The sequence below is a fragment of the Arachis ipaensis genome, chromosome B8 (genome assembly GCF_059453495.1).
Source record: "Arachis ipaensis isolate K30076 ecotype BB chromosome B8, ASM5945349v1, whole genome shotgun sequence".
NCBI classification, from domain to species: domain Eukaryota; kingdom Viridiplantae; phylum Streptophyta; class Magnoliopsida; order Fabales; family Fabaceae; genus Arachis; species Arachis ipaensis.
Genome location: NC_142443.1, coordinates 102,124,399 through 102,143,188, shown reverse-complemented (window position 1 = coordinate 102,143,188; position 18,790 = coordinate 102,124,399). Strand labels below are relative to the sequence as shown.

Here is an 18,790-nt window from a genome sequence, read left to right as displayed (position 1 = left end):
AGTCAATTTTACGTAATTGCTAAAAGCAGTTAAATAATTTAACTTATTTGATTAAATTTTTATCTAACAACTCTCAGTTTTCAAGTTTTCAACTTCACGTGAAGTCAATTGCACCTGAATTTTCAGCTAATTTTTTTTTGTACTGATTACGTTTATTCTATTTAAACCAACTTGTGAACTCAAGATAACTAGCTAACTTGCTTGTGAACTTTAGTGAATCCAACTTTAACTTGGGCTTTGCTGCGCTTGGCTCTCGTCTGCACCACTTCCAAGACATCATACAAGTACAACTGCCCATATAATAATGTCTTCAATTTTATTTTATATTTTACCAGTGTACATGATGTGATCATTAACCTCACATCTTATAAAAACAATATAGGATCAAAACCGAAAATTCCCATGACCTACGCAAGCTACAAATTTTAACCTAACTCAAGACCAGCTAAAATTGCGACATCAATGACAACAGCCAAAACAGATTATTGTGTGATCAGTTGCGTGCTCCCACCAATGCCATGTGCCCTATAAGGTCCAGCACTCGGTTGCTGAAAGACAACCAGTCAAAGAGCATATTAGCATAGATAAAAAATACTGCTTCTAAAAAGTGTGTTATTGTGAAAGCAAATATAGAAGCTGTTGCATTCACATACCTGTACCCCCACTCATTGTCATACCACGTAACCAGCTTCATGAACGAAGCACTGAGCCCGATACCCGCCTTAGCATCAAAAATACTTGACCTGTTCAAAATAATTTTCATTTAGGATAAGCACCTTATTAAACAAGTGGAGGGACCAATTGAGTAGTAATTCTAATCTAAGATCAAAGGAATATATGCGAAGGTTTAGTTTTATGTCTCGCACATTAAATCTAACATGTTTATATAAGTGCGAATGTCTCGACTAAAACAAAGATATTGCTTTTAGGCCTCTGGCTTCTGAAAAGGGAATATATGTAAAACCCTCTTCCATTTTATTTATAAATGAAACTGGATATAGACAAGACCAAATCCAAGCCAGCAAGTCAAAATTTACCTCGAGTCACCAACAAAGTCATTAGAGACCACATCCTCATCTGTGTACCCAAGAATTCCTTTCAATGATCCCTCTGAGGCATACCTTCAATTTTTAACAAAAATTCAATCAAATCCAAAAGAATAGAGAAAAATCCAAACTCAAAAATTGTTAAAAGCCAGAGTAAAAACAAATTAGTAAACATACTTTATCGCTGCTTTCACATCTTCATAGGAAGCATTCCTTTTAAGCCGACAAGTTAAATCCACAACAGAAACATTTGGGGTAGGGACACGGAATGCCATCCCAGTGAGCTTTCCATTCAACTCAGGAAGAACTTTTCCAACGGCCTTTGAGTTCATGAACACAAACCAAACCTCATAACCTATACTGAAAATTGTAAGCATACATTATCTTCAAAGTCGTCATCCTCTTACCTTAGCAGCACCAGTTGAGCTTGGAATTATATTTTGAGCTGCTCCTCTTCCCCCTCGCCAATCCTTCATGGAAGGACCATCTACAGTTTTTTGCGTTGCTGATTGACAGTAATGAAAATCATATTAAGCCACGTGTCAGCATATAATGTCATAGTTAAATAAACAAAAATAATTATATAGAAGAAATAAGATGTGATTAACTAATATGTAAAAGAGACCTGTTGTTGCATGTACAGTTGTCATCAAACCTTCAACAATACCAAACTCCTCATGAACCACCTGAGGATTAGATGGAGGAATGATTAAACAATCATTTTACATGATTTTGTAAAGTGCGAAATGAAATTAAGGATGGATGTAGAAGCGAACACCACATTAAATTTTTTAGATAGCAATTTTAGTTTCCAAATCATCTGATATGCTTTTATCTCCATTCCATCTCTCCTTACAAGATATCTTATAAGGAAGAGAAACTACTACTAGTCACTAGACTATAGAGTATGGATTCATCTGGTTTAATGGATTAGATCAGCGCTATACACCGTATGTTCACTGCTCTACAGTAGTTTGATGCCTTAAATATTGGCAGAGGATGACAGTATTGAAAAGGTTTGATAGTGATTCAATTAGTGAGTTGTGATTTTCACTACCTTTCTCTACAACATTCAAAGGGCAAGCCCCAGTATACATAAAAAGCACAACTGCTGGATCCAACAGCCAAAAATAAGAATATAGTGAACTTCATCTTTCATGTCTATAAAACACTGATAGAAAGCCTCCTAACAGGCTTGCCCTGTTTGGAAGTCACATAATGTTAGGGACTTGGGTACTATGTGGGGTGCCATTTCAAGAGAGTGGTTTCCTTTCACAACTAGCTTTCAAGATGTGATTTTCCCACTTTTCTTAGATACTTAACAATAATATCAGAGCCTTGGTTGTCGGTGCTATGAAAAGAGTTAACTATAGGCTGAAGTAAGGTGAATACCGATTATTAATAGAGTGAAGCCGTCATAGACATCGCCTCTCTAGGGTCAGTCCCTTTCACATTGGGTAGTATGGAATGCTTGATGTTGTATTTAACGAAAGTGGTTCTTCCCCTTTAACAACTAGGTGCGGCCTCCCACTTTCCTAAAGTACTTAACACACGAGCAATAAGATTTTTCAAACTTCTAATCATGCTTCCTGAAGCTCTAAATCCTAAATCTTTTTACCTTTTAAATTACAAGCCAAAGCATTAAACATCGTCATTTACTCATTATACAGAAAGATAAAAGCTTAGCGTTACAGGATATCAAATCTTACCTTGGCAAGAGGAGCAAGGCAATTTGTAGTACAGCTTGCATTAGAAACTATGTCCATGTTTGTATTGTATGTCTTCTCATTCACTCCTACCACAAACATTGGTGCGTCAGCAGATGGAGCTGATATTATGACTTTCTTTGCACCAGCCTACAGTATAATAAGATAAAGCCAAATTAAGATTTCAAGCTAACAGAGAGGAGAGAGAAATACATAGGTAATTGAAAATATAAACCTTCAAATGAGAAGAAGCTTTCTCCACTGTTGTGAAAACTCCTGAAGATTCAACAACAAAATCAGCCCCAAAATCACCCCAAGGGATCTCCGCTGGATCTCTGAAAAGAAAAATAAAGTGCTCAGGTAAATCAAAATTTGCAAGTCATTCATTGACACCTCCACTGACATAGTAAATGAATGAATCACATCTATATCATCCATTTCAATTCTGAGGTTTAACTCAACACACCTTTTGCTCACAACCTTAACCTGCTTCCCGTTTATTTCCAAAGTAGAATCATCAAGAATCTTAATGGTTCCCTTGAAAGGCCCATGAGTAGAATCATACTTGAACATGTAAGCCTGAGAGAGAGAAGATAAAAATTATAAAGATAACCAAATTAAGCAGCAGAAATGAAATGAATAATATAGCTACAAAATGAAACCAATCTTATCCTGGTAAGGTTGACCCAAAAAAAGTATATACAACAATAAAGAAAAGAATTTGTAAAGAGGGGAGTACAAAAGTCTATAACTGTACAACCAGTCCAATTTCTCAAAAGATGGTCCAAGCAACAAGGTGGACTTCAAGTGGCAGAACATCACAATTGAATCAGGCAGAAACGGAACATAAGATAAGATGGCTCTGGCAACAGCGTAAGCTTCAAATATAGAGAAATCTAAAATATAAATTTAAATCTTAAGCAACCAAATAGGATTTCTTGCACACTAGTGAATAAAATAAAATAATTAGAATGTTTGGGGGAGACGCATACATGCATATGTACACATACTATGCTAAACATATATTAGATAAAGTGTTCCTTTTGTCCCTGAAGTTTTTAAAAGAATTGCATGTTGTCGTGTCACTGATAAAAGAAATGTATGTTGTCGTGTCACTAACGTGTTGCAACCGTCAGATGGTGTTAGTGACACGTCAGTCTAGGATTGTCACGTCCTATGTTGTTCAATCCAAGAGCATAATTGAAACACTAAAACATTAGGGATGAAATTGAAGTATTTAATTTTGATACACTGACAGTGTAAAACGTTTTTTACAATCGTTCAATCACATCTGTTCTTTCGAATGACCGATCACGTGGTCAATGTATAAAGTAGTTATTTTTGTTGATGTGGCATTACATGATTAGATGTATGTATAAAACTACTTTACAATGACAGTGCGTTAAAACTAAATTCAAAATTGAAACCAAATATTAAAGGATAAAATTGAAATAAGATATACATGTTGTATCAGCAATTTTTATCCGAATCCAATTCAAAATTTGCAGATATTAAGAGATCCACAGTCCTATTAGATCTTACCCGATCCGATCCGTGGATAAGTAAGATCGGAATAGCGGATTTTATAGATGTATCTCAATGTCCAACCCACATATCTAAATAAATAATTAAAAAATATTAAAAACAAATAAAAATATGAGGCGCGCTACACATCCATGTAACCATGTAACCAAGTTGGCCCAATCCCAAATAGAGCCATGCGCATTAATGAGAGTGAAAATACGCGCCCATGTCATTATGAAAAAACGTTACTTCTTCTTTTTCTTTGCTCGCGTTATAGGTTTCACCATTCTCCTCTACTCGCGTTTTCTTTCTTGTTCTTCTTCTTCTTCTCTACTCGCGTTCTTCGTTATGGATCTGAATTGACTTCAACGTAATTAGCTTTGTGGTTCTTCTTCTTCGTTTTCTTCTTCGATTTGGACTTTTGAATTGAAACAATGAATGAATCAACTTCAAAATCAGTCGAATGAGTGCAATTTGGATTATTCTTCCGAAGCGCATCACAATAATCTTAAACATTGAACAAAGTAAAAAGAGGCCACCGAACCGAACAACATTCATTTAGTGAACCGAAATCACAAAGGCCACCGAACCGAACAATGTACATGTGGTGAATAAATGGTGATCAACTTTCAATCAACAAGAATAGTATTTCTCCATGCAAAAGAAGTACTGAACAGAGTAACAACCAATTTCAAAACCCTAGTTACACTATCCACTAAACTGAAGAAGAAGAAGAACCTACGAGCGCAAATTTGAAAGGAGGAGGAGGAGGAAGAGGAGGAAAAGGAGGAGAAATACTATTCTTGTTGATTGAAAGTTGATTACCATTTATTCACCACATGTACATTGTTCGGTTCGGTGGCCTTTGTGATTTCGGTTCATCAAATGAATGTTGTTCGGTTTAGTGGCCTCTTTTCACTTTGTTCAATGTTTAAAATTATTGTGATAGCATGCAGCAATCATTCCCTAGTTGTCTCAACGTAATAACCTCATTCGACTGATTTGAAGTTGAATCATTCATTGTTTCCATTCAGAAGTGTAGATCGAAGAAGAAAACGAAGAAGAACAACGGAGCTTATTACGTTGAATTCAATGTAGATCAATAATGAAGAATGCGAGCAGAGAATAAAAACGCGAATAGAGAAAAATGACAAATTTTATTAGGTTGAAGAAGAAGAATTTGAAAGAAGAAGGAGGAGGAAGAAGAGGAGGAGAAATACTATTCTTGTTGATTGAAAGTTGATCACCATTTATTCACCACATGTACATTGTTCGGTTCGGTGGCCTTTGTGATTTCGGTTCACCAAATGAATGTTGTTGGGTTCAGTGACATCCTTTTACTTTGTTCAATGTTTAAGATTATTCTGATAGCATGCAGCAACGTAATAACCTCATTCAACTGATTTGAAGTTGAATCATTCATTGTTTCCATTCAGAAGTGTAGATCGAAGAAAAAAACGAAGAAGAAGAAGAATGACGAAGCTTATCACGTTGAATTCAATGCAGATCAATAATGAAAAATGTGAGCAGAGAAGAAAAATGCGAACAGAGAAGAACAATGAATTTTATTAGGTTGAAGAAGAAGAAGAAGAAGAAGAAAAACGCGAACAGAGAAGAAGAAGAACGAAAACGCGATACATTATATGAGGCGCATGCATAACAAACGACTGTGGGATGGGGGAATGCGTGTGAGGAGGAAGTTACTTGGATAACATCCATGTATTTTTTACATGGATATAGAGCTTTTCCCTAAAAATAGATATTAAAAATTTGGTGTAATTTCCTATTTGTGTTGTACACTTGGAATGTTTGAATGTAAAAACTTATATTATTACTTGTTGATTCTTGTTGATGGAATGCTAGACAATTTTAATTGTTATTGTTAAGACAATGAAAACCAAAAAAGTTAATTATTATTCATACGTTTAGTTATTTTATTTCATTTATTTAAGAAAATATTGGTTAATTTTTTTAAAGTAAATAGATTAAAAAGAGTAAAGAAAAAACATTTTTTTACTCTTTTTGGGGAAAAAGGTTAGAAATCCTTCTTTCTCTGCCAATCATATCCAATATTTGATTGCGGATCGGATCGAAGCGAGCCGCAAACACGCAAATATTCAATCCGATCCGAAGTTGAGTGTGGATCGGATTAGATATAGTTGAAAAGCAATTGGACCCAATCTGATCTGATCTGTATACACCCCTAAACATGAAGACAAAAATAGTATTTACTACTTAGCATGGTTTTGAAAACCAGACCGGACCAACCGGTCAGACCGGTTTGATTATGAACCGGAAGCAATTATAATTCGGTTCAGCTAACGAAACTGCTAAATCAAAAACCGCTTGAGAACCAATGAATAGCTGAACCAAACTGGGACCCGGCCGGTTTTCCAAAAATGACATCGTTTAGTTATTTTTAGAAAAAAGGGAACATTGAAGCAGGTTTGGTCTTCCCTCTTCTCTCATCATTCAAAGTTTCTCAAAAATAAAGAACATCTCCCTCAAAGGAAACCCCAGCTTCCTCTACCACCACCGCTGCCGCCATTCTCCTCATTGTCGCCGCCCATCGCGCTCAAGATCTTTGTCTGTTCGTGGTGCTCCAGCCCCTCCTCATTCGCCAGTCGCCAGCTCCTTCGTCGTGCTCCAACCCCTCATACTGCTCAGTCGAGCTTTGTCCGCCATCCCTCGTTGTCGTCTATCAAGTCGTCCGTCATGCTTGTCCCTCAGGGTCTCGAACCCATCACCATTCATCTCATCATTCTCGAAGCCTCAAACCCCTGCCCAGATTTGCCAATCGCCAACGTTCGTATCCGCAGGACCTGTTTTTCCCTCTTCGTCCGTCGTCCGTCGTCGTGGTCGTCGCTAGGTCGCCGTCGTCCGTCACATTCAATTGCTCTTCCTCAAACTTTGCTCATTGCCCTCACTCAGCGAAGGTAATGGTTGCTCTGCTCAGTGCTCAAACTCGTTTTTGGTTGATTAGCTTTGCTCTGTCACTGCTTGATGATGACTCTACCTATCACTACTCAAACTCCATTATGTATCACTCAATTAAAAGGTCATTTGTAATCTGTTGTATTTCTAGAGATTTGTTGTTGCTGTTGTAGAACTCAATGGTGCACCTCATGCTACTAGTGGATATAGTGGAGTTGATTATTTGAATTAAGATTTTGGATTCATTTATGCTTCTTCCATCATATCAATAATAGATATTATATTTTCCTTCTGTATTTGTAGAATGATCCTTCTTAACAATTTTAGGTCTGCTGAAAGATTTGACCCTAGGGAACATTCATGGACCAAAATATTAGACATAAATACAAGGCGAGGCTGCCACTCAATAGTTGTGTTGAATGAGAAATTGTGAGTTCAACCTTTTTATTACCTTCAATTTTAACTTTGCTGATCTGTTAAATACTAGCACTATTTTCTTTCCTAGTAACAACCTGTGACTGATTTTGCACTATTATGAACTTATCCATTCACCTTGTAGAGGCAGGCATGCACTTGGTGATTGATTTTGCTGTTGTTCTTAAAGAGTCTATACATGTAATTGGAGGAGTCAAGGTTGGGGAGAACATTGTAGAAACTATACATTTGTCTACTAACACTAATCTTAATTGTAATTCATTGGCACTTGTTCTATGCTGTGCTAATTGAATGTGTCTATGTGTAAGCATTGGCACTTGTTATGAACTTATCTATTCATTAGTGTGTTTATTTATATTTTATTTATTATTTTATTATAAAATGATTATTCCGGTTGAACCACAATTAAACCGATTGAACCAGTAAACCAATAACTATACCAGTTTGATGACCAGTCCGGTTTACAGAACCTTGCTATTCGGTAAATGCAAAGTGCATCACTTTGGTTGAGACTCACTTTAACACTGACATTTTTTATTAAAAGTAAAAATTATTATAAACACCACATATACTTATTTAGTAAAATAGTTTTTCAAATGTATCATTTTTATTATATAAAAATAACTCGAATACTTTTAAAAATATTTATGTAGAATTTACTAATAAGAATATGAAAATCAAATTTTTTTTAATAAAACTCATTTATTGAGGATGTTAACAATATGACTTTTATTTATAAAACATTTACTGAGTAGTAAATACTATTTTCCCCTCATCTTTTATATTTTATTTCAATTTTATCCTTAACATTTGGTTTCAATTTTATTCCTAGCGTTTCAATCTGTTACAATCATATCCCTGGTTTGGACATCATATAGCGTAACAATCCTACGTTGACATGTCACTGACAAGTCATCTGAGCACATCATCCGAGTGTTGCCACACATCAGTGACATATCAGCATACAATTGTCACATCAGCATCTTCGTTGGTGGATGTTAACCCAAAAGTATACTTGAAACATATTTGAAACACTAGAGACAATTAAAACAAGTTTAAAAGTATTTTTGAAACTTTTCGAAAACTTCAGTAATCAAGAGAGTATACTTGTTACGACATCAATATCATATATCATATATTATATATGTGGAACCACCTAATTTTGATCATGAGCAAAACCATAAGATAATTGAACATACATACCATATATTTAGCATCAATGAAAGGATCATTAATTGCTACGACATCAATATCATCCCTCGAAGTAGCTATACGTAATACCAATCTTCCAATTCTACCAAAACCTGCACAATTCAGCACAAAGATGCGTATATTCTCTTCAGAATGCATTGCATGCTAAGAGTGTGCTCCGTGTTTTAAAACAAAGTACATGCCATTTTAAGCACTATTTAAAATAAAAGCAGTCTCTTGAAAAGCAAATAAAACTTTAAAGTAGTTGTATTAACCCAAAACAATAAAGTAAACCAGCCCAAAACTTGAGGTTTAAGCACTCAAGGATTATGCTCTCATGAAAATCTAGAACACCAAATGGAATGATGACAATAAATAATAAAAGAACAAATGGCACAACTCCAAATACACCAAAAAACACAAATACAATTTAAGGAATCTTAACCATGCTCTTTAACCCGATTATTGTCAGCTACTAAACCGTCTAAATAACAAATCAGAATACTTTTTTCATGTTCAGACAAATGATTTGCTAGTTCTTGAGTACTCTAGATCATAAGTTGAAGATCATATTCAACTGCTGTTTCATATTATTAACATGGAAATGAGTTGAACACATTTTTATCAGGATTTCACATAAACTGTCTGTTTGTGTTCAACTGGATCCTATGATGTTGAATAGGACCAGACAGATTTTATCAAATGTAAGTCATCAAAATAGCCACCATTTTCATCTAAAGCAATTCAAAAGTTGAAAAGATTATAAGTAGTTTTTGAAAAATGTCATTCTCATATATGACAGCAGCTCCTTTGAATATACAGGTTGAGCAAATCCTATGTCTGCAATTGATATAACAACATATCAAAAAGAAAGGCAATAGATTGTCAAGACTCCCATATAGTTTCCTTATAAACGTATTGTGGAAGACAAAGCTTAAGACTATCACCAATGCAAAAATTTTATATTCAATATTGGAGGTGTCTGCAAGCAAATGCAAGAAAAATAAAAAGAGAACCTTCATCACAAGAAACTTACCATTAATCCCAACTCTTATCTTCCCAGAGCTCCTTGATTCTAAACAGACCAAAGCCAAGTAAGAATCAAGAAATTGCATGATAATTACTCTATTCTACACACTTACAATTGCCATATTCTTACTCTGTACGGGAAGAGGGATTTCAGTTGCTGTTGCTTTGATAGGCTGGAGACTTCGGGCATTGCAGTTTCTGTGGAAATAACAATACATCAGGATCACAAATAGCAAAACTACATACTACTGAAGGACCAGAAAGGGGGAAAGGAGAAAAAAGAAGAGCCCTAAGTGAAAAGTTCAAGCCACTCAACTGTAACACTATAGATTCACATGGAATTGAAGTTCCAAATATTCCATTCTGTAACTTGTTCGCCTTTAAATTGCAAAAGGAAACATTGCCTGAAACCTGAATCACACGTAGAGATACATTAATCAACTGTTTTACTGAGAAAATACAGTAAATATACATTCACACATGGAATGCAGTATCCCTGACATTATCAGAGGAAAAGAAAAGTGTTCTTGGTTTGCATTATATGCTTGTTATCTTCCACTGGATGCTTTCCTTAATAATTATAAAAACGTCACCGTTCCTTATGTTCTCAAACTTCTGTCAACAAGATGGCCAATTAAGTGACAAGAAGATGAAACTAAGAAGGCATTTTGGTAGCAAAATGAAAAATTATCAACCGAAATTGCACAAAACAAGTCAAAATGATCTCTAAGCTTCTAAACAATTAGAGGGAAAGCACTTGGCAGGGAATTAACCCAGCTCATAAGTTATATTCAACTTGATTCATAAAGATTTCAATATAAAGTGTCATAGCTCATGAGTCCAAGTTGAGCTTTACTACTATATTCGACTTATTAGCACTATGATTGGTAATAATATTCCTGTTAACATTAGCGACACTATGCTGTGTATCTAACTTGAAGTCATGAACTATCTCATTTAGTGCTTAAACTCCTATGAAGTTTTCAGTACCTGAGATCAAACAAAAAATTAGGCTCATTTCTTTACCGAATCAGCTCAACTGGAGTCACTCAGTCACTTCCACCAAAATAAAAAACTCAACAGCAGAAAACTGATCTGCACTAATCGTTTAAAAAAGAGTCGGCTCAAAGAATCATCTTATCTTTGTAATAATTATTATTACACATTTTTTTAAATTTAAACAAAAAAAAAGTTCTGAATAGACATCAGCTCAAGCAAAGAGGAAAAAGACAAAAGAAAATATCAGATACCAGCTTTCAGTGTAAACTGTAAATCATTCAAAGCATTGAAAACAAAGCACTGTCATGGTTACAATCCAGGAGTCAACAGCATAAATTTCTTCAACATCTCTCATAATCACAAGCGGAACACCACGCAGAAAATAAAAATTAAACACGAAATAAAAAGCTGCAGCTACTTTTCCTTCTCCTCTGTTTTCTTCTTAATCAGAGGCAAGCGAATTTCAAATTAAGTTTAACTAAAAGTCAAAACAAAAAAAGTTTCCCGCCCCGTTTCCTGAGAAAAAGCAGGAAAAACAGACAACCGAAGAAAATGAAGGAAACGGAACGTTAAGAAGGTCGAAGACGGAGAAGAGAGAGACCTTGACGCGATCGGAGGGAGAGAGGAGCGCAGATCTGAGAATGGAAGAAGCGGCCATTGGAGAGAATAGAAAACCCTAAAGCCGGAAGAAAGAGAAGAATGGAGGCTCGCGCTCTCTTTCTTTCTTTCTGTGTGTGAGACAGTTTTTGCACCAACAACCAAGAACACTAGTATAATATGGAAAGAAAGAAAAAGAGAGAGAAAATTTTCAATAGTAGAGAATAATATATGTGCGAAATGCGAATAATATGGTGCGTGTTTTTATTTTTTTTATTTTTTAGTTTTCCTTTTTTTAATGCAATTTTCTTTAGCCAGCGGAGGTTCTGAGGAGAAACGGGGAACCTACTAGCTACGAGTCTACGACAGGTCTATTTATCTCTCAAACGTTGCCATTGGGGTCGTTCATAGATGGAGACTGGGTTTTAACCTATGAAGCATCACATAGAATTCGATGGTTGCACATTTCGATGATTAACACTTTGTTTGAACGTGGGAAAGAAAATAAGAGGAAAAAAATAAAAAATAAATAAAAAATTAAGTTATTTGTGTGCTATTTGAATTAATAAAAAATAAATAAAAAAAATTTTTATTTAGATAGAAATAAAAAAAATTATAATAATATAAAATTATATTAATATTTTTATTATAAAATAAAGTATAAATATTTTTATTTATTCATGTTTTATTATATTTTATAAATATTATAAAATATTATAATGTTATATATTTGATTTAAATTATTTATCTAATATATAATGTTTAAATATGAATCTCTATTATAATAATATATTAAAACTAAATTTATATTAATAATTGTTAATAATAATATAACTAAAGGTAGAGTTGAAATTCATTTTGGCCCCTGAAACTTTTGACCAGCCTCAATTTTGACCCCCAAATTTATAGTTATCCAATTAACACTCTCAAATATTAGATTGTGACTCATGTTTGTCCCTGTAGCTATCTCCATTAACGGAGATCTGATATGGCACGTTAAGTTGACAGAATGTATATCCACGTGGCACCCAGCTTGCTAGAATGGATGTGTGATGAGTGAATGACGTGGCAAAAGTTGAATGAACTCAATTTTTCTGGCAAAGTCTCGAACATATTGGGAAAAGAGGGCTGTAAATTGAGTTCATTTAACTTTTGCCACGTCATTCACTCATCACACATCCATTCTAGCAAGTTGGGTGCCACGTGGATACACATTCTGTCAACTTAACGTGTCATATCAGATCTCCATTAATGGAGATAGCTACAGGGGCAAACGTGGGTCACAATCTAATATTTGAGGGTGTTAATTGGGTAACTATAAATTTGGGGGTCGAAATTGAGGCCGGTCGAAAATTTCAGGGGCCAAAATGGGTTTCAACTCACTAAAGGTAGTATTGAAAATACAAAAATATAACACTTTTTTTTTGTTTTTTGTTTATGATGGAAAGAAATTTTTTTTAGTGGGAACCACACAAAAAAAATTCTTTCTATTTCTTTTGATAATCAAACAAATAAAAATATCATTTTTCATTTATTTTCTTTCCATTCATTTTCTTTCCACTCATTGTCTATCAAACCAAACATAGTATAAATGATTTAGTAATAAAACACATTTTTTTAATTTTTAATAATTGATAAATAGTTTTTATTTAATTTTAGTTATAACTTAATCCTTTATATTATTTAATTATAAAATCTATCCCGTATTTTATTAATTATTATTTTATTATTCATCTATCATGTTTATTAACAATTAAAAATAAAAATAATAATAAAATAGATCTTTCATTAATCGTGACTTCCATAAATATCTTGACAGTGCGAATCAACGAATTTTTTATCCTTAATCCGTTACATCTATAAACATTATGAAAATCGTATTTCTTAGCAATTCAATTGTTTGAATGGCGCACGACAATATAGATTTTTTGAAAATTCAATCGATTGGAGATCTAAAACAATCGATTGAATTGCGCTATAGAATGTGAGTTTTTTCTTATTCAATCGATTGGTAGTGTTACCTAATTGATTGAATTTCGCAAAGCGATAAAGGTATTTATCTTATTCAATCGATTGTCATAGTGTTAAACAAAAATATTATTTTTATAAGAAAATGATGAAAAAAATAACTAGTCATATACTCATATGGTAATGTTTCTGTATATAATATCTACATTTATTTTAATTAAAATTCGATCATCTAACAGTTTGGTTATTTATTAGAATTTTTTGAATTGACATCAAGCAAAGAGTACGGGACAGTTACGGATGCCATTCAAATTTTTCAAAAACGATATACAAAGGGTAATTGTCACTTGATATTAGGTTAGTCTATAAAAAAAATAAAGAGTGTAAAGTATGATCTCTAACCCTTCATTGCTCTCTCTCATATTTATTCTTGGTCCCACTTATAAAATTGATGGTAGGAGATCACACTTTACTTCCTCAATTGTTAAAAAAATTGAGAGGATCCATTCTCAGTCTATAAATAGTGTTTTAGAAACACATTGTAGGCAGTTCACTTCTTTTGGAAAATACTTAGAAATACAAAACGCTCTCAGCCCTTGGGCATCACAGAATAAAATTGAGAATCTTACATAATTTCTCTTAACTCCAACACCTGTCATTTGTTTTTTTCAGTTTTTATTAATAAAATTTCTCTACTTTTACTTGTTCTTCTCTTTTACGTTTATGTTTCTTTCTTCATCTTCTCTTTAATTTTTTGTTTGTTTTAATTTGTGTAATTTACTTTGCCTTCGACACCTTACATTTCTTTTTTTATTTGTTACTTTCAATCCTTTTTAATTCTTATTGACGATACAATTGCGACATTGAGATACCCACATTTTCTTTTAAACATTAACAAAATTTGAGTAAAACAAATTGGCACGCCCAGTGGGACATTGTCAATATATTATAATTTGTCAAAAAAATCAGGAGTTTTGAATTTGTATGTGGTTACGTAGTGGAAAGATTGTGTTTCCAGAGACTAAGGAATCAACGTCAATTGACATGCCAAATACATCTACAGCATCTTCTTCTACTTCCAGCGATAAGACTAGAGGAAATGAGTCTGCGAATTCTCCCGTGATTTCAAATGCAGAGCCTACCTTGCTGTCAGTGAGGCATGATGGTGTTGGTCATGTCCATCCAGGGTTAAATGCAACTCACATAAATACTGTGGAGTGGTCGCCTTATGGCTTGCCACCGGGGTATATCCCCCCATGGTGACACAGGGATTGCATGTGCCTCTCTACTCAACTTTTCAAAATCCACTTTACCAAAATTCATATGGCATGTCAAATATACCTATTTCTAGGATCAGGTTCACATATATCACAACAAAACTTTTCACATGCTATTAATACAGAAAATAACAGTGCATCTAATTCTAATACACCTACTGTTATTAGGGTAAAAAATTTCAAGCCTGTGTTTTCTGACATGTCAAGAGCAATACATGTTAATCAACCTAGTCAAAGTATCGAATCTTTAGCAAATATTAGGCAACAGATAGATGAAAGCCACCATGATCTAGTAAACATGTTAACTCATCAAATGGTGACAGTTTTAAATCCTCTTTTAGAAAACACAAACACTAAAATTGAACAATTAAATAGGTAGGTTAATAGAATTGCTACTGTGGCAAATTTAGAAGAAAATAATAACCATGGTTTAGAACTTCATAATGTCAACCAAAATGGTGGAGCAATTTCTAATTATGGCATTCACATGCCTAGACATGGTCAAAATACTGATGATATGTTGGAAAGACTTAGGCGAAACAACTTAGGAGGCATTATAATCTAACTAGGAATGTCGAACAAGTTTTAAACCATTTTAGATTTAATGTTGGTTGCTTAAATAAGTCATATTTTATGTCTGCTTTTCCTGAATGTGTCTAACAAGCAAAGCTTCCAAAGAGTTGAAAAATTCTAAAATCCCTTACAAAATTTCTGGAGAAAAAAATGAGTCTACAGTAGAGCATATTGCTCGATATACTGTTGAAATTGAGGAAGCAGGTTCTAATGAATATCTCAAGATGAGATATTTTCTTTCTTTTTTAACAAAAAATGCATTTACGTAGTTCTCCAACTTGAGACCAATTTTCATTCATTCTTGGGCGCAATTAGAAAGAAATTTTCAAGATTAATTTTTCTGAGGTGAATTGAAAGTTAGCCTTACAGATTTATTCTCTGTCAAACGTGCATATTGGGAAATAAGCCTTACTAATGGATTAGAATTTGGAGTTAGAAAAATTTGTTAATCAACATACTTTAGACCTTTTCCAGTTAGCTGAGAGAGTAAGACAAATAGAGCAAATTAAGAAAGAAAAAAAAAATTTCAAAAAAGGTTCTAAAAAGATTGCATATGTTTATTATTTTTCGATAGTAGTAATTCAGATGAAAAAGAAGTTTATATTGCTGAATTACGTGGGGTCCTCTTTATGTATGCAAATCTTTGAAACCTGTTAAAGGAAAAGAAAAGTTTCTTCATATTCCAAAATTAAAAATAAGACTTATTCTTTTGATATTTCTAAGAAAAATCAAATATTTGAAGTTTTATTAAAAGATAAGCAGCTTATTTTACTGGAAGGAAAAAAGATGCCTTCAGCTGATGAAATAAAGAATAAAAAATTTTGTAAGTTTCATCCGGTATTTTCATAGACCACTAATAATTGCGTCCGTTTTAGGAATTTGATACAAAAAGCCATTAAGGAGGGAAGGTTGAAGTTTGAGGATAAAACTGCTATGAAGGTGGACACTAAATCGTTTGCTGCTGATTCAAATTATGTTGAGCCATTCAATTTCTCAGTCAACATGGTAGAAATTGACGCCACAATGACTAGTGTTCAAGATGAAAATAAAGACTTGAAGGTTTTTGAGCGAGATAAGAAGCCAGTTTATCCTCGTTCTGATGAGGATTTGTTAGATTTTTTGCTAAGATATAAAGAATCTGATAGCACTATTGCTATGTGCCCAAAGTGCAATGCTGTTTTTGACAAAGAAGCTATAAAAGAGTTGGAAAAGTACAAAGTTGAAGAGAAAGAAAAGGTTAAGTTGAAAAAGAAGATTGTTGAAAAAGAAAATGAAACTAAGGAGCTAAAACAAAAGATAGCTAAGAAAAAACAAAAGTTGGGCGGTCAGACTTCTTTGAACAAGTGTGTCAACAACGCTGGGATACAAGGCGTCAACCAGAAGATGAAGACTATAGTCATGATTGATAGAAAAACTTGATGGATTTTCTCAAAAGACAAAGGTTTTTTCCACCAAAATTCAAATAATAAATGGGTCCAAAATGTGAAAAATGTGCAAAATCAACCTATTTATTTCTCAAGAGGAAAAAATAAGAGGGTGAGACCTAAACCTTTTAAACCCAGGTACTACAAGTCCCAATTATGGAACATGAATCATGCATAAGATGGAGGTAGTGTATATATTCCAAAAAATATACATATTCCCTCAAAGCCAATTTATTCTTATTATAATCCTAATATGTAGCAGGTTCCTAGTTATTCTCCTTGGCCAAACTGTCAAAATATTCCAAAGTATTTTCCTTCAGCTTTTGAGAAAAAAAGAATATACCTGAATATGTTCCTTTAAATCCATTCAAGGGACATGGTGCAAATTTTCCTCCTTTACTAAGCATGGCTAAATCTGTAGAAATAGAAAATTCTTCTATTCACCCTAAATGCAATAAAAATATAAAGGAGAATCTGGCTGGAAAGAAGGTAATAGTTGAAAATAAGGGAAAAAAGATGAAGATTTAATTACTGTCAATTTTGACACTAATTTTGATGACAGTTTAGAAGCGATATTTGGTGTTAAACAACCTATAGTTGTGGTGTCAATACTACCTGAGGAATATAGTCAAGTTCGGAAAGTGAAATCATTAGAAGATGATTGTTATGATGTCTTTCCTGGAAGTGAATGCTTATTGCTAGATGACAATATGTGTGGTGGAGGATTGTTTGAGAAACCTACTGAAAATGACAAGGAGCATTTGCGTCCATTACATATCAATGCTTATGTTGATGGAAGGATAGTCAATAAGATTTTGGTTTACGGGGAGCTTCTGTCAATCTTATGCCTGAAAGAATGATGGGAAGGCATGGAAAGACTGAAAAGAATTTAATCAAAAGTAGCATTGGAGTGACAGATTTTAATGGAAGGACTTCTTCTGTTAAAGGTGTGATTCTATTGTCAATTAAGGTCGGCTCTGTCAACAAACCAACCCTGTTCGTGATTGTTCCATCTAAAGTTAGTTTTAACTTGCTTTTGGGACGTGATTGGATTCATGGAATAGGTGTTATTCCATCTACTTTACATCAAAAGTTGATTTTCTGGAATAAAGATGGAAGAATGGAAGAAGTTCTTGCTGACAATAATACCTGTTACTATGATGAGATGCATATGGAGTTCAGGATGTATAATCCTAGAGTCAAGCCGCTGACGGTTGATACCAAGGCATTTAATCCTGAAAATATTGAGATGTACAAAATATATATGAATGATTTTATTTTGGTCCCTAAGGTCGGGGTGGATACGGCCTCAAGAAAGACTTAGATGATGAGTTTGACGAGCCAACTGGCTCGGCTGTTAGCCTATATGGCAGACAGAGAAGGATGCATTGATAGTGTACCTTATGATTGTATATACGATGATGGTCCTTTAGAATTTGAAAAAAATAATACTCACAATGTAAAAAAGGTTGAGGTGCAGGATCCTTTGGAGGAGGTAGATATTGGCACGGTGATCATCCTTACCAGTCTTGCTGAGTGGTCTCTGCGCTTCTGATTTTAGGTAATTGTCTCACACTCTCACCGCGAGCTCACTGTCACCACGAGCTCACTCTGTCATCGCCATTCATCTCTCTCCATCTCTCCGGTAGGCTAATGCTTCTTCAGTTTCATCTCTTTTTTCAATTAATATTGAACATTTTCCTCTATTAGATACTTTGGTAGTTGATAATTGTAACAAGCTAGAATTATCATACGGACATAATAATCAATATTCCAATTTGATATCTATGCCAAATTTGGTGACCTTGCCCCAATGGCTTCAAGGATCTATGAAGACATTACAGTATTTGTTGGTTTCAAGCTGCATCAATCTTGTGGTGCTTTTTGAGTGGATACTAACTATGAATTCAATTTAATTTTTGTTGCTGATGTGTTTTTGGATTCAGAAATTAGAATTATTATAATGATTAATTTATTAGAATTCCAAAAACTGAACCCTAACCCAGAACCCTAACCCAGAACCAGAACCTTGCTTCCTCTTCTCCCCTAACCTCTTTTCTCTTGCTTTGGTTTTGATTTTTCTTTTG

General features: G+C 34.0%; 1 protein-coding gene across 1 annotated transcript; it reads right to left on the bottom strand.

Annotated features, from left to right (window-relative positions):
* Positions 1-297: 297 nt before the first annotated feature.
* On the bottom strand, positions 298-11,868 carry LOC107613144 (glyceraldehyde-3-phosphate dehydrogenase GAPCP1, chloroplastic). Its single transcript, XM_016315002.3, has 14 exons — positions 11,466-11,868; positions 10,182-10,276; positions 9,996-10,063; positions 9,873-9,911; positions 8,849-8,949; positions 3,219-3,331; positions 2,988-3,087; positions 2,756-2,902; positions 1,672-1,732; positions 1,454-1,551; positions 1,224-1,366; positions 1,038-1,121; positions 654-743; positions 298-548 (listed from the first exon to the last, which is right to left on the bottom strand). The coding sequence occupies exons 1-14, from the start codon at positions 11,520-11,522 to the stop codon at positions 494-496; spliced, it is 1,251 nt and encodes a 416-aa protein (XP_016170488.1). The 5' UTR covers positions 11,523-11,868; the 3' UTR covers positions 298-493.
* Between the last annotated feature and the right edge of the window lie 6,922 nt (positions 11,869-18,790).